This window comes from Opisthocomus hoazin, chromosome 3 (assembly GCF_030867145.1).
Source record: "Opisthocomus hoazin isolate bOpiHoa1 chromosome 3, bOpiHoa1.hap1, whole genome shotgun sequence".
Lineage (NCBI taxonomy): Eukaryota > Metazoa > Chordata > Aves > Opisthocomiformes > Opisthocomidae > Opisthocomus > Opisthocomus hoazin.
In genome coordinates, this window is record NC_134416.1 from 54322229 (window position 1) to 54338537 (window position 16309).

Consider the following 16309-nt stretch of genomic DNA (forward strand, 5'->3'; position numbering starts at 1 on the left):
TCCACAAAAAAAGCCCATCCCAATTCTCAAGAAAACAAGCAGACACGTCAAGCCACTGACTAACCGGGGAAGCTACAATGCGTGGAGGAATTTGAAGCAGCGGCAGACTACAAAGGATGAATTTAGAAATGTTGCCTGGCCACATAAGAATAAAGTTATGAAAACCAAAGCTCACCCAGAGTTGCTGCTTGTCAAGGACATCAAGGACAACATAAAGAACTTCAGCCAGCCCACTAACAGTAAAATGCTGAATAAGAAAAATTCAGGTGCATTGCTGAATGGGGACAGTGATCCAGTGACAGCAGATGTGGGTAAGGCTGAGGTACCCAATACTTTCTTTGCTTCATTCTTCACTAACTAGGTCTCCCTCTCCTCCACACTTAGTGAATGAGCTCAAGGAGCAGACCTGACAGGAGCCGGTGAGAATAAGGCAGGGACTACTTGAGAGGACTTGACCCAGAAGAGTCTATTAGACCCAATGGGCTGCACCCAAGGCTGCCGAGAGAACCAACTACCATCCTTGCAAGGGCACATTCTATCCTCTTTGAAAGGTCATGCAGATGAAGAGAGGTTTAGAACAACTGAAGAAAGGCAAATGTTGCAAACATCTTCAAATGATGCCACAAAGACAAAAGATCAGCCTCTCTTTGGTCCCTGGAAAATCACGGAGCAAGTCCTCTTGGAAGGCATTTCTGAGAACCTCAGGGAGGAAAAGTTGACTGGGAACAGTCAGCATGAGTTTACCAAGGGTAAATTATGCCTCAACAACTTGTTTGTCTCCTGTGATAAAATGACTAGATTAGTGGGCAAGGGGAGAGTAGTCATTTGCTTTTGAAAATTAGGGAATAAAACAAATATTGAAGTTTTATTCATAGTCCTTCGTGGTGCTGAGGGAGAAATCTACGTGGTCTCTCCTTCCTTCCTGTGGAGGAAAACCATAGCCTAACATAAAGCAGACAGACATTAGGATTAGGAGAATCTTTAGGGTTAAATACCCATCCCAGAAATAAACAAGTAAACAAACAAACAAAAGATAACAAAATTTCTTCCAACATGTATGTTTTATTTGTTGGGGTTTTTTTAAGACCTGAAAAGGTCAAGTTCGAAAAACACTGTTGTGGTTTGGGTTGAACTTCATAGAGCCATATGCCTACTGTCACCATGTATTTACAAGACCTATTGGAAATCTGCAAAGACAGAAGAAAATTCAAGGACATGAAAAGATGAAACAGATAAGTGAGTGGACAGAGAGACTTGGCTTAGAAATCACTTTGGCAAGCAAAGTCCATTTGTGCCAGTGTACGATAAGTATCTTATGATAACCCTGCAAAATGTCCAATAAGGAGCAGAGGTCTTATGATGCCATCTTGACCAAGACAGCTTTAATGCTGTGAGCACAGCAAATAAGTGCTTCACTTACCTTGGGACAACTAAGCAAAACTTCCAACAATTAGAAAAATACAACAAATTCTTCAAATATGCAGGAGGGGTGTGACAAAACCGTTTGAAAACTGTGTGTGTAATATAGAACATCAAAAACATTGATCTCTAGTAGCTTCACTACTTTGTGGTTTCAAATTTGCTGCACTTTGTGCTCCCTGACGAACTCTAGTTTTCCAGTACTGCAAAATGTGGATACAGTTTACCTAGTCAATAATTTTGTAGACCATTTTTCCAAAGTAAACTACACATTCTTTAATCACAAAATGCAAACAATTTTTATACAAAAAGCATAGAGATAGAAAAGCAGACAACTCAGATAATTTCCCATCTTGGGCCTGTCTACTGTTTCTCTGTTTAACAGATTTTTTTAGTACACCAGCTATTCTATAAATGTTTTAAATGCATGTGTTTGGTTTTTTTCAGCCTCACAGAAAAACAAAAAAACCACAGAATCTATGCCAGCACTCTAGCTCATGACAGTGTAAACGTCTGTGCTGCATCAATGACCTCCTCTTGAAGCTGCATCTCTCTTGGGAGCAGGCTGACAATCCATAACACCATCCATGTGAGGCAAGGAAGCATAATGAGAATGAATGGTGAAAGATAATCTTCCACCATTGTGAAAAATGGCAAGAGAAGTCTTCAGCCCCAAACCCCTGATCAGAATGGCATTTTAGCTCCTCGAAGCCATGAACTTTTGTGCTATGATTAAGCTGCTTACATGCATTTGAATTGTGCTTGCAAAGGAGTACTCTGCTTTTGCAGCATTTCTACAGCCACTTTCAAATTAGATAAAAAATACTATTTAAATTGACTATCGCTCTTCATTGTTCTGCACGTCAGATTTCTCTTTTCGTGTTTTCGGAAAGAAAATTATATAAAAAGAGAGAAAAAAAAATTAACCAGTACTTTCACTTACCCATCCATGAAAGCCTTCTGGATGAGTTGCAACACCCAGCACAAGGTAAGAAAGTCTAGCACATGGAATGGCTTATAATCAAGCTACGTTGCCTTCTCCGACACATTAACCCGCTCCTTTCAGCACTGCTTATTCAACTGCTTTGTTTATTAACAGCTGCTTAAGACACCTCTGCATCAGCTTTCAGACCTCTGTGAATCCCATTCACAAGCAGTGAATACAGCCCTTGGTCAGCAATAGGAAAAATCCAGTTTGATACTGGTTCAGTGACAGAGAAAATCCATGTAATGTCACAGTAACAGGACACAAAGAACCAATCTAGTATAAAAATCACTCTGTCGGTTCAAATTTGTCCCAGATGTGTTGATGGAGTATCTTTGCACTTGCAAAGCTTTACACCAGAGAGGGTATTGTCTCTGCTCGCATAGCCAGCCAAAATCATAAATCCAGCACGAACCTGGTATTGCTTGCTCTGCTAATTCAACAGGAATGTGATCGTGTGCCTAAGCCCTGCCTATCTTTTAGGTAATCAAATAAAACACAAATCTCTCATTTAAGCATGGCCAAAGAGGCAGCCACTGTCATGAGAAAAGAGAGTACCAATTGTGCCTCCGACAATTTTGATAACCAATCTCAAAATTCTATTACCATGGAAACTTTCATTCTCTGAAAATCATCCAGAATTACTAACTTACATGCACTGTGTCCTGCAACACCAGGTATGGACTATATTAAAATTAGAAAAGGACAGATATGCCAGCTTAGGCAGTCCATTCACTTGCATATTGCTCACTGTGGGAATCATAATGACTACAGGACACTATCCCGTCTTCATAGTAGTTTTAAAAACGAAATTATACTGCTCCCGTGAGCACATTTATGCAACCTTTCGAAAATGTAGCAGAACTGCTGCTTCACTGATAACTTTAGGCTCACAAATAGGACATAAATTTTAACTCAACACATACACAAACAGGTATCTCCCCCGATGAACCTCTATGGAGATATCTGTAGAAGAGTTATTTCACAGTACCAGCTCTATATATAACAAAAAAAAAAAAAAGGAAAAAAAAAAAGTACCACAAATGCGCAAACAAAGAATGACATGTCGCAAAACTTGTTATTCTTTTCAATACACTACATGGTATTTAACCTGACATCATACCAGCAAAAATAAAAACAAAATCCTGAAAACTAGCAAAATCGGGGTAAATACATACCTCTGCTACACTTTCAACCAACGTCATAATAAACAAAATTTTTTTCTGTTTCTATTGAAGAAGCATACGAAAAATAGCACTAAATAAAAAAAGAAACTCATCTGGAAGTCATTTATTCTAACTCTCTAATAAGCAGGTGTGCTACGTGATCTCAATGCTGCAAACTTCTTGGGACATAATATTTTCATGAAAGCCATTCGAAACCTCATATGACAGAGAGGGTAAAGAAATGGATTCAAAGAGGAATTGATCCACAAAAGCCAAAAGGTTACTTCGTACAAGGACTCATGGACACAGGATCCTTTGCAAGCCCCACGAATAATCATTAGTAAAGTGTATGGGGCCCAGCAAATGGCAAAAACACACACAATAATCGCAAGCGACTTCGCAATTTTCTTGTCCTGCTGCAGTTTTGACCCAGTCCTTGAATGGACAGAAACAGAAAACTCCCTTTGGAGACCTGTGGGACTGGTTTGTGTTGGAGAAGGACAGTTAGCCATCACTGCTGGTCTCCATGGCCTTGTTAACGATGAAACACTGTCCTCTGCTTCCGATGAAGGAGAAGATGCTCCTGGCCTCGGCAAAAGGCAAAATCTCCAGGACAGGCTGCCGCTCCTCGGAGGCTCGCAGTCCTGCGTGCTGCCATGCCGCTGGCGCCTCTGGATGTTGTGGAAGATGTGCACGTTGAAGTAGGTCACTGACAGCAGCGGCACAAAGAACTCCAGGGTGGACGCACACAGGAGGAAGTACCAGTTTTGCGAGAACTCAACACAGCACTGATCTTCTGCTATCTTGCTGTGTCCAGCCATGTACTCCCAGAAGAGGATTGCTGGGCAGTAGAGGAGGAAGGCGAAGACCCAGATGGCCACCATCTTGATGACAGGGTTGGACATTATTCCCTGCTGGGCTCTGTAAGATACCTGTGAAGGAAAAGAACACATCACATATTCAGATATCATTTTGAAGAAAGTATATAAAAAAAAAATAAGCAAGTCAAATATAGCATTTGTTCTGTAATTCCCCAAATACCTAGAACATCTTTACTTACATAAGGTCCTGAAAAACTGTTAGTCTTGTTCATCAAACACTGTAGCTCTGTGATATTGATTTTAATATGTGGGCCTGGAGAAGAGCAGAAATTATGGTGGCTAAACTACCCTTTGCCTTCCAAGTTGTGAAAGGACTTCGCTTGTTTTCATCATCACCACCACAGTAAGGTAGCAATAAGGAATCAGTTTATGATTCATTAAATGCCCAGGCTCAGAGGAGAGTGAAAACAACTGTGGGACTTCCTTTCTGCATGGGCAAAAGTAGAATCCTTCTGCATTAGACAGGTTGCCATGTGAGACTGCAATCACTAGACATTGTAATTTTTAATACTGTTTCCTCTTGCCATGGCAGGAAAATCTACCCTGCCCCCCTCCCCCAACAGGCTTTAACATCCCTTACTTTATTGAAACTCTCCGTTTTAACACTCACTTTACCTTGTAAACAACTCATTGCATTACTGCAGATCTTGAAGATTTTATGTCTATCCAGATTGCATTAATTAATTTCATTGTCTAGCCATAAACACCTATCTTTGAAAAAAATATTAAGAATTAAAATTATGTCATCCAAAGTTAGGAAATACGAGAGGTAAAACCATCCTTGTGATAGCCCAGTCAGTATGTACAATACATACTTCTAGCTCTTGGTGCTCTGTGTCTTTCAGAGCACAAGATGATCAGTTAACAAGAAGCTGGACAATTTTATTTCCTCTGTACTGTTCCACATTTGTCATCCCAGGCTTTACTCAGACCTAGAACTACTACCTTCCACACCAGCTTCTTATGCTGTTCATTAGCCTAGCACTTGTACACCGTACAAATATTAATGAATGGCACAGCCACATACAACACCAGGGGCTTTGTCCCTATTTCACCAGTGAGTAACAGAGTAATAGCGTAGTGTTACACCCTTTATTTCAGACTTCAGTAGCCTGAAGATTCAGACTCCTCTACATCTTAAAGCATCATATCGGCTGGGAGCACAGCTCCGGTTCTGCAATAATGAACTTGCAGCCCTTTGCAAGACCACAACCAACTCAATTTAGTAGGCAGAAAACAGGAAGCTCAGCACGGCTTCACAATAAGTTAAGTCTGAAATGACTGGCCTCTGCCCACAAGTCAGGTCTGCAGCAGAGGCGGATCCCAAGTCCGTGAGGAAGCATGATATTTTTCCTTTGGATAACAGCCCTATGTTACACACTCCTGGACTCACTCCACCCGACCACCTAACGGAGAAAAACAGAATATGATAGTGTAAATGAAGACCATCAACAGTGCGTAAGAACATGGAGCTCAGCTGCATTGTAGAGGCCTTTTAATTTACATTTCTCACATTCTGAGCTCTGCTACTTCATTAATATTTTTCAATATTACTGTCTTAAATACAGGGATTTTCATACTTTATTGTTCAGCTTTTAAAAAAAAAGCAGCAACAACCAACTCTAAAACCACGACACTGGGGAAGAACAGAAAGCGTTTAGGCATTGTAACACCACTCCCCGAACAATCTGGACCAAACACCAGGTAGAGCTTAGAAATGGTGAATGATATTTACCACTGGATTAATCAGATATCTTAATGGTAATATTTACCACTGGATTCCTCTAGGTATCTTCTGAAGCACAATAATGATAATACTCAAGAAATGCCTCTTACCTCTCTGCATATTTTGATGCATCCTTCTTTTTGCTGCAGGGGATTACTTCCCACCCAACTGCTTGTTGGCAGCACATGTCAATCACCCCCTGCAGGAATGCAGATCCTCATCTGATCTTCAGTCAGTCCATCCCACATGTCTCTCCATACCCTCTTCTCCTTTTAAAATTTATCCCAAGCCTAAGCACATCCCTGACTCAACCTAGTTTTCATTACCATTCTTCTAATGACCAAGGCCCAAGTTCTCCACACTTCTTCTGCCTCTTTCCTACCTGGACCTTCCCATCTCCTCTGTAATGTAATTAAATAATTTCTAATCCAGGCAGCAGGAGGGACACACTGAAATCACAGGAAAGGCATCATCCTATCTCTAAATCCCAGTGCAACATTGAAGCATCAACATTTCTCCAGGAAAAAACTGGTACAATAAAGAAGGACTATTTAGCTTCCAGTGTTAATTGTGAACATTCTGATTTCTATAGAAATTACAATATATATAAAGCAATAATTAGAAATGTTCTTCTTACAGCTTTTGTAACTGACAGGAAACGGTCATAGCTGATAAGGACAATGCTAAACACTGAAGCTGTGCACAGGAGGTAGTCCATAACTAGCCAGAGTTTGCAGACGCCTCTTCCCAAGTGCCATTTCCCCATCAGAGCATAAGGGATGTAGAGAGGCATGCAGAAGACACCTATGGAAATAAACCAAACACACACATCAGTCAGCACTGCAGGCAGTGCTCAAGAAAGCACAGAAACACTTTTGCAGTGTCTGATACAAGCACGATAGTGACAGGAATCGCCACGTGGAAGGCTTGGTATTCTCATGCAACAAATGAACACTTCACTACTAACTAGGCGACAGTAAACAGTCTTATAATTAATACCTTTCTGAAAGGTATATCATGTTTATTGTGTATCAAGGTGTATCGTGTTTATTGTGTATCATTATTACTTGTCCTGCTTATATCACCTGCTAAAGGAAGGAACAGCTAACATTTTTACCTGCTGCAGTAAACACTACTCTGTATTAACTACTGAATTGAAACAAACAAACAAAAAACTTCTTTCCCCCCTCAAGGTAATTTACTAACTGTTTTCTACAATAAATTATCTAATTGCTATGTTTCTATCCCCTTAGAAGTATGATATGGTGTCTGAAAATGCTCCAGAAGTAACTTTTATAGAAATACAATATGAATTTCAGACTAATCTTTAAAACTATATGATCAAAAGTCTGACAAAAACTGCACGGTTAATTAAGTACACTCAGTCTAACATTTCTTCTCATCATAATGCTTGATCATAACCACTTGTCAGTGATGAGCTGATAGAGTGTTATCTATGGGAACACACCAAGCAGCGGCAACGTGCATGAGTGACCCACACCCATGGCTATCTAAATTCAGGCTGTTAAATCAAATGCTGTGAAAATGCCAATGTGATCTCATTTTAATGAACTTCTAGGTGATCACACTACACACACAGTCACAACGCAGCGCGAGGCTGAAGAGCTAACGGTGTGGCTTGCTGTGACACAGAAATACAGTGAAATCACTGCATCTACAGAGCAACTAACACTTGCTCTTTTGAGCAAAAGATTATAGTATGGATTTTGACATTCACAGGTGGGGAAAAAAGGGATATTGTTTCAGCTGTAGATTTACTTCATAATAGTATGTACTCCTGTAACAGGTACTGAAGAGTATCTTGATAGTTTCCATTTCCCTAAAAATCTGCCAAGTCCTGTTATTTTCCCTCTACTAAGCATCAAGACATCTCTATACAAAACCAGTTATAGGTTCAGAAGTGCAGCAATAAAGCAAAAGTTCCTGAAAGTCAAAATCAGATAGGTTAAATATATTAGAAGAATAAGGAAATTTTATGGAAGTTATGTAGTACCAAGTAAGCTCTATTTCCTTCTCTGACAGAGGACATATTTACTTTGTACTTCTCAGCTAGATGCTGGTATTTGTTCAATACGGTGCCAGACTGTGAGCCAGATGACAGAACACCACTCCGCCCCCTGGTTTTCTGTTCACTGCTGTGGTTTTTTCCTCTGTACTGTAGCCAGACAGCAGGTAGCAAGAGCTGTGCAGCACAAGGCAGTTATAAGCTGGAAGAAGACATCAGGCTTATGGGGGAAGGTATCAAAACATTATACAAGGAGATCTGGATGTCACAAGGACCAGCCGTGGCCCCAGCAGAATTTCTGACACTGGCAATACATTTTAAAATTAGTTCCTTCGGTTCTTTCAGTATCCCTTTTAAATGTGCAAGTAAAAAAAGTAGAATAAAAACAGTTTTAAAAGATTTGGTTGTGATGTGATGAGTCAGAATATAGATTTCATGAAATAGCCACACCCATCTAAAACCATACTTCTGCATACTCAATAATTTAATCAATACTTTTACCAGAGACACTCAACACTTCACAGACCATTGCAATACATCAATCTCCAATTGCACATCACACTAGAGTTTTAATTGCCCATTTTTCAGTACAAGTTTCAGAATAAAATGTGCCCCTATGTATAAACATATATGTAGAATACCAAACTTCTAATAAACAGTTTAATCTGTTTTTATTTACTTATACAAACACATATTTCCAAGGTATGACTCTAGATAGAGCATGTACAGCAAAGTGCTTAAGAATGCTATTCATCGCTATTTAGTTGCATACTTCAGGTGATTATCCCCATTGTGTGAGAGTAGGTTGAAATAGAAGATATCAGCCATGTATGCAAGATCTGCCAGATAATATATGCTCTGTCCTATTTGACTATCTAGACTTTAGTCAAGACTCTTCACAAACAACTTCCATTCTTCGTTATTCCAAATAAATTCATGCACAGTAGTATTTTTGCCTGAAGCAATACCATTCAACATCATCTGTTTTACCTGACAAAGGATCCATTACTTTCTGAAAAATAACAGGTTGCTAAAACACTTCGTGCAGCTTCCACCTTTCCTTACTCTTCCCCTAGACACACAGTTGGGAAATACTTCTCTTAGAAGAAACCACCTAGAAAATAAACTCTGTTCCTTCGCTCAACACTCCTAGGAAACAAACAGTACACGCCTCCACGACTGCGACTTACCCACTGCAAAGTCAGAAATAGCAAGATTGAGAAAGTAATAGTTACTCCGATGCCTGAGGTTTCTGTCCATGATGAAAGCAACGATCACCAGGGCGTTTCCGAGGATGGTGACCAGAGCTAGCAACACCATGAGGAAAGCCAGCAGCACCAGCACACCCAGTGAAAACTTGGAGATCGGTGGCGGTGTGCACAAAGTCCCATTGGACGTTCCAGCCATATGCGGAGTTTCAGCAGTGCTGTTGTGCATGTTGTGTATCCAGGTCAGTTCGGTCTGGGAAGAAATTCACACCTGGCAGAGTTATCCAAAAGGTTAAGATTCATAAGGAATATAAACAGGATGGGCTAAAAATCCAATAAACGTGAAAAAAAAAAGACTCAGGAGGGGAAAAAATTAAAAGGTTCTGGTGCTAGATAAATCTACTTTTCCTAAGATTTTTTTAATCCATGCATATCACTAGAAGAGTTACCAGTAAGAAATGTGCAATGTTTCCAAGCTCAGATGTTAAAATGCAAGTTCTTCTTTACGCAGTCTGATCCTTATCTGTGGAGGTCAGGAGGGCTGATTTGAGATTCTTTGTTGCTTTCCTCCCTTCCTCCCTCGTTCCCTCCCTTGCAGAAGTGTTTTGCTTGCTAGCATTATGGGCAACAACTTTTCCTAGATTATTTTTCTGCATCTTGGTTACATATCCTTATGAGAATCATAGAATGGTTTGTGTTGGAAGGGACCTTATAGATCATCTAGTTACAACTCCCCTGCCATGGGCAGGAACACCTTCCACTACATCAGGTTACTCAAAGCCCCATCCAACCTGGCCTTGAATGCTTAAACAAGGATGAAATTTGAAGGTAGTTTGAATTCTCTAGTGTCACTGTATTTCAGCAAGTCTGTGGTCCCTCTCTATTGTGTTATATCTTTTTGTCAACCAAACGCATGTTAAACTTCGTTGTTGCTGTTCCTCTTTCTGTGGACCCTAGGGCTGAGAACTGATATGCTGTAAATAAAGGTATATATAATTAGTTACCAGAGCAGTTAACAAGTAATGGTCCAACCCTCACAGATCAGTTGCAAAACTCCCACTGAAATCTGTTTCAAAACTCTTTAACGGCAGCCCCAGTGACACAGCATTGGCTGCTGCCATCCCAGAACCAAGGAACGAAACACTGAGTCCCTGAACGTGAATGAGAGCTCGGTAATTAATTTTAATAGGACGAGGCTTTTCTTCCCACACTGGTGGAAGAAATCATGCGTCTTCCACAAATGCTTACATTTTATACGAGTAATGAAGCTACTTGCAGAGAGCTGAGAGTATTCCAGAGTTGTAAAAATTCAATCATTTTTATCATGCATTCTAAAAACACTTTGGTGTCTAATTTTAGATACTTAAATTTGAAAAATGTTTCCTGTCATCTCTGTGCTTCTGTTGTTGGAACAAGTTCATTAGTATTTGCCAAGCGCTTTTACTAAATGATTGAATAGCAGCAGTAAAAAAAATGCAAAACTTTATTATCCATACAAATATCGTCACAGCATGTGTGTCCATTACTGCTTTAAGCTTTATTTTGTTTCCAGGTAATGCTGGAAATGTAGAAAACACACTCTGGCAATGACTGCTAATAGCACTAGCCTTTCTTTCGCTATCAATTTTGAAGCTGATCTACACGAAGTTTTTGAGATCCAAGCTATTATGTGGTTGAAGAGAAAAAGTGGTGAACAAATGTGAGGACAAATTAAGGGTCTGGACAAGTCTGTATTCTGTCTGTCTCAACTGCCTGTAGCCTAAGGAAGATTGTAAGCACATGGCAAAGTACACTGCTGGTGTGCTCCCCCTGCCTCCAGTGATTTGTGGCTCAAGGTGCCAATATGCTACCAGAAGTGACATTTGATAATTTTATTTCCATTTCATCTTCTAAACAGTCACCTTCTTACCCCAGAACTTCTGCATTTTATTGATAATAAAAGACATCACAGGGCTCCTGTAGGCCCCCAAGGAGGGTAACAGTCCTTCTGTGATTGTTTCCCTGCATTCAAATCCAGAGAACAGCAGGAAAATTGCCATTGATACTGCCAAATCGTGGATCCTATATAAACTGTTACCATGTCCCAGTTATGCTTTTTCTTTCCTCATACCTAATGGAACCAGTCCATTTTGATCAGTCTCACTTTACCACGGGAGCAATAGTTCATCCCTGTGCGCTCAAAGTGCCAATCCCTTGGTAAGAAGCACCGAGCCTCGAGCAGCTCGCATGCACACGATATGCCCGCTGCAAAGCTATGTCAGAGGGGGCTCAGAGCCTGCACCGAGTCACTCATCCTAGATGGAAGTGTAAAAGGTTTTCTTCTTTTAGACATGGGGCTGCTTGCCATCAGTCAGGAAGGCGTCCTGGAGCAGGTTTCCCAATCCCAGTAACCTTCCCCCCTTCTCAACTGCAGAAGAGGGGGCAAGACCCAAGCTCTTAAGTATTCTTTTCTACTGGAAACTCTGGGACATGCTTTTGATTCCTAACTTGGTGCTTGAACAGCCAGAAATGCCTGCTTGAGCTGGCAGGCTTTCCACAGTCGGGTGTCCATGATGAATCAATGCACAGTCACTGGTCTCAGAAGAAAAGATTGTTACCATCTCCTGAAAGCACCATGAGTATCCAAAAGGCTGCAAAAATCTTATAAAAGCAGAAAAAACATAGATCCAAACGGTGTTCCAAATTAATATCGTTTTGTAAAAAAACCACACAAATAGACATGCCACAAGGCTGAAAGCCACTCTTTGTAGCAACTGCAGATAAAACCGGATCCTCTTAATAGCAAAGCCCTTACCCAAGTTTTATACTTTTTTTTCTTCAGCGAGAATCTATGCTAAAATAAAGCTAAAGTGGCAGTTCAGTTACTGATGTAATTTGCGACTACTGTGCCTTAGAATGGTGCAATTACAGCTCTTTGCAAAAGTGAGTATAATGTTTTGGACCCTCTTCTTATCTCTGAAGCTGTTTGACGAAGTATAAATAGAAAGATTGTCATTGTGTCTTAACCCAAAACCTTCAGTGCTGAGGAACTGAATTAGACAAGTATTATGAGAATTAAATAAGGAGACTGCCCACATAATGGCTTCCAAGATACAACCACCACAACCTCACTTTTGTAGCATGCAACAAATTATCATAGTTTTAGTACACGTACATGTAACTTCTGTGCTTTACCTTGTTAAGATACAGAGAAAAATCTAAACAATTAAACTAAGAAATACAGTTATCACTTTGAATTCCCTGCTTTTCTTTGACATTTTTATTTATTGCTGCAAGAATTAAGACATCGGCTTAAGTGTAATAAAGTTTAGCAGCTACAGAGTCCCCTGGGAACCTGGAAATTCTGGGCTCCACTTCTGGTCCAAGTGGACCCCCCCCTTGTAACTTTTCAGTCTATTACTTGATCCCTTTGCATCCGTTTCCTCAACTCTAAGAGGAAGGTAACGTTTAGTGAGCTTATCAAAATCTCAAAGTTTAATATAAGATGCACTACATAAGCTTTTAGCAGGATTTTTTTGCGTGCATGTCTATAATTATGATTAAGCCAGTCTAGAAAACATGTCTAGCTAGAAAAATATCTAAGTAGATAACAAACTGCTGATTGTCTGCTGGGGTGAGGTCAGCCTATGAACTCCTCGATGGTAATCCTATGAGAAGATATGGAATTTTTAATCAAATACACATGCCAGACAATAAACGTATAGTACAGATTAATGAACCAAAAGGATCCACAAGTAAGTGTTACAGCTTTCTCTTCCCTTCCTTCCTCCCCAAGCCTTGACCAAAAACACACACTGAACAGTAAAAGCACCACCCTGAACTACCTGGTTATTCAAGTGTCCAGACTTTGCAGTATCAAGAAATTACAAACAGTCCAGAACTGCTATGCTGCAATTAGAGAGACAATTATCTTCACTGTTAAAAGGTAAGGGCAGTAGATTTTAAAAACAAGTGACTTTTCCATATTTCAGCATGACAGATTTCCAGATACATGGTAGGACATTTAGATGAAATGTTCTGTGTCATCACCACTTCTTGAAGAGAAGCTCGTAAGAGTGACAGGAGTTCTTTTCCATCGCTCAACTGTCTTGAACTTATTATTTGAAGTCTCTGTTTTACAGAGAAACCACCTGGAAGTTCTTTAGAAGGTACTTTGCTAACAAAACACCCCAACTGGAGATCAGATATAAACTACAGCTCTTGGTCCAGTCACTTAAGTTTGAGCAACAAAGAAAAATAAATCATTCTGATACTACTTTGCAGGAGACTGTGATCCTGTAATGGCTAATCTGGTTTCAGCCATACTCCTGATTCATTTCCAGAAGAGCAAAGTGAAAACAGTAAGAGAGAAGACAACGGAGTGGCAAAAAAGATTCAATAGAAGTCGCAATCCACCTTTTTCTGCTAGTGTTTGATTCTTCACAGACATACGTTTATGACAGGCAACTGTACTTTAGGCATGAATTAATGCTATAATCCTTTTCTTCTTATTTTTTTTTCCAGATAATGAAATTTGTAACTCTTCCACAAGTAGGGGATATGTATACAGCTTATATTGTCTTCAACACATTTACAATATTTAACAACAAAAACTCACCGTTCAAACCATTGCTTCAGTTTAGTGTTATACATTCTATCAGGACATTATTTTGAAAGTTAAAGTTGTTGCAAGCTGTTTTTGTAATCTCTTTCCCTCGCTAGATCCCTTGCTAGTTCACACATACACCACTTGTTTAATGCCTTTAACGATTATTTCTCTTCGGGTTGCATTGTCAAGTTCTGGATTGAAGAACATTGGTGCTCAATTCTGATTTAGTTGACTTTCAATATGTTCCTCTAGATCCTCATTTATAAACCTTTAACTTGCGGAAAATATTAAATTGACCATTGATAAACAAGACTATGACATTATTTAGCAGCAGGAGTTTAGAATATCGGTATTTATAACAGGAGTATATAGATAGTGTCCCCAATTCACCCAAAAGCAAAGGCTGACCCCACCCTTCTTACCTGGCAGGGGAGGAAGCTGTGCCAATCCTAAAGCAGACCTCCTGTCAGCACACTGCAGATAACGGAGCGCGGAAAGTCATGCCTTCCCCACTGTCAGGGCACTTCTGCTGTTTCTGCTTAACTTCATTTCACCACAGAAACCTGCAAAAATGGTGACACATACCTAACAGAGAAGCCCAACCTTTCTCTTTTCTGCATAGACATGTACTGAAGGTTACTTCTTAGTATCTGTAAACCTTGCCCCAAAGCAAAAAATGACTTGTCGGCAACACAAAAACTAAATGGTTGCTAGTTATCAAAATGACAGCGTTATTACAACTACAAGGAGTCGCCTATTCTATTGTCTTCGCATTTTTTAAATAATAATAATGGGATACCAATCTAAGATTACTATAGTTGAGAGGCAAAAGGTGTCGGTACTTCCACCCATACAAGAGCAATGCACTGGCTTCAGAATAACGTACTTCAAAAGCACCTACTCCAGCACCCTCAAACTTCACCAGAGATACCAGCCTATCCAAGGCTAGACTACAGGCACCTGTAACTTATACAAGTATTATGAATATAATTTCACTTTTTTTTTTTTCCCCTCTTTTCTTTTTTTATGATATCTGCATATTTTTTGGAGCAATGGCTTATGGCCTCGGAGCACAAGTGACTTAGGAAGCGAGCCAGCTGCTTCCAAGTGCAGGTGACTTCTGTTCTTTCTCAGTTTCTGGGGGGTCTCCGCTCTCCACTAAGAGAAACAATATGTTTTATAGCCCAGTTTCTAAAGAATTTAGGTTCTTGATTCCTTTGTTAGCAAGCCAAATGTATTATAAGCAATGATGAAAATGTGAGGATCAGAGTATATTCCGTGTGTCTGCTGCTGTTCTACGCGAGGAACAGGTTATTTGTGTCCTTTGGCTACCAGTCCCAGTGCGAAAGCACTCTGGACATCTCAAGGACTTCAATTGCTGCAGCAGTGCTGAATTTTTGACCCTGACACGGAACAACCACTGCTACTCTAACATTTTCTGAATTACAGAGCAGAAACCATTGTATTCAGCTAAGTGATGAGACACAGCTCCTTGAAGCACAGCTAATAATCAAAAAGCAGGAATCACAGGTTCTTTAGGTCATGAAGTATGCTGAGGCATCACTCTCGAAGGACAAAATTCTGCATTGCAAAACTCTTCTGTGAAGCCAAATGAAAACTTGTTCTCAGAATAAAGGAAGTTTAAACTTAGGAAATGCTTACAAAAATAGGCAGAGAATGCAACTTCTCTAACGAAGCGTCCACAAGACAGCTAGCCAGCACTTCACATTCTCTCAGAAAGCAATAGTGAGAAAATAAAAGCATATTTCCACGCTGATGGTCTGTTTCCAGCCGTTTTAAGGGATAGGGGCATTTGTTTTGCTCACCGATTGGATGACCTATATGGTCTATTTCATTTGTGCAGCAAATGGTTATCAACAACTTGTTTCTTCCATTTTAGGGTTTTAGTTCTTGCTAACACATAACACTGAAATATGAGATTCTCGGGACAAGGATCAGTACCTTCTGAAAAAAACACTAATTAAAAAAAAAAATCAGACACCTAGCTTTCACATACCTCAGACTGAACACCCAAAAGTTCAGACCTTCAGAATCACTTGTTGATTCTGCACGTTCAAGCTTAAGGGATGCTCTTTGCAAAAAATAACATGCATTACCGTCAGTGGAACTGGATCTTGGGCAGCTGTAGCAGAACACCTCGCAATTCATCTGCTTCCCAAATTACACAGAATCACAGAATGGTAGGGGTTGGAAGGGACCTCTGTGGGTCATGTAGTCCAACCCTCCTGCCGAAGCAGGGTCACCTACAGTAGGTTGTAGAGGACCTTATTAGGTAATGGCTATAATTTC

At 40.1% G+C, this 16309-nt stretch overlaps 1 protein-coding gene across 1 annotated transcript; it reads right to left on the reverse strand.

Annotated features, from left to right (window-relative positions):
- Positions 1-1215: 1215 nt before the first annotated feature.
- Positions 1216-9676, reverse strand: LOC104330696 (histamine H3 receptor). The gene is made up of 3 exons (XM_009935937.2): positions 9394-9676; positions 6815-6981; positions 1216-4502 (listed from the first exon to the last, which is right to left on the reverse strand). Exons 1-3 carry the CDS (start codon positions 9638-9640, stop codon positions 3708-3710), a joined length of 1209 nt encoding a protein of 402 aa, XP_009934239.2. The 5' UTR covers positions 9641-9676; the 3' UTR covers positions 1216-3707.
- Positions 9677-16309: the final 6633 nt, after the last annotated feature.

Bases quoted from the DNA above. Each gene is read 5' to 3' on its own strand.
- LOC104330696 (XM_009935937.2), bottom strand. From the start codon at position 9,640: ATGCACAACAGCACTGCTGAAACTCCGCATATGGCTGGAACGTCCAAT. The intron at 6,982-9,393 runs GTAAGTCGCAGT...TTATTTCCATAG, and splicing joins TATTTCTGACTTTGCAGTGG to GTGTCTTCTGCATGCCTCTC. The intron at 4,503-6,814 runs GTAAGAAGAACA...TTTCCTTCACAG, and splicing joins TCCTGTCAGTTACAAAAGCT to GTATCTTACAGAGCCCAGCA.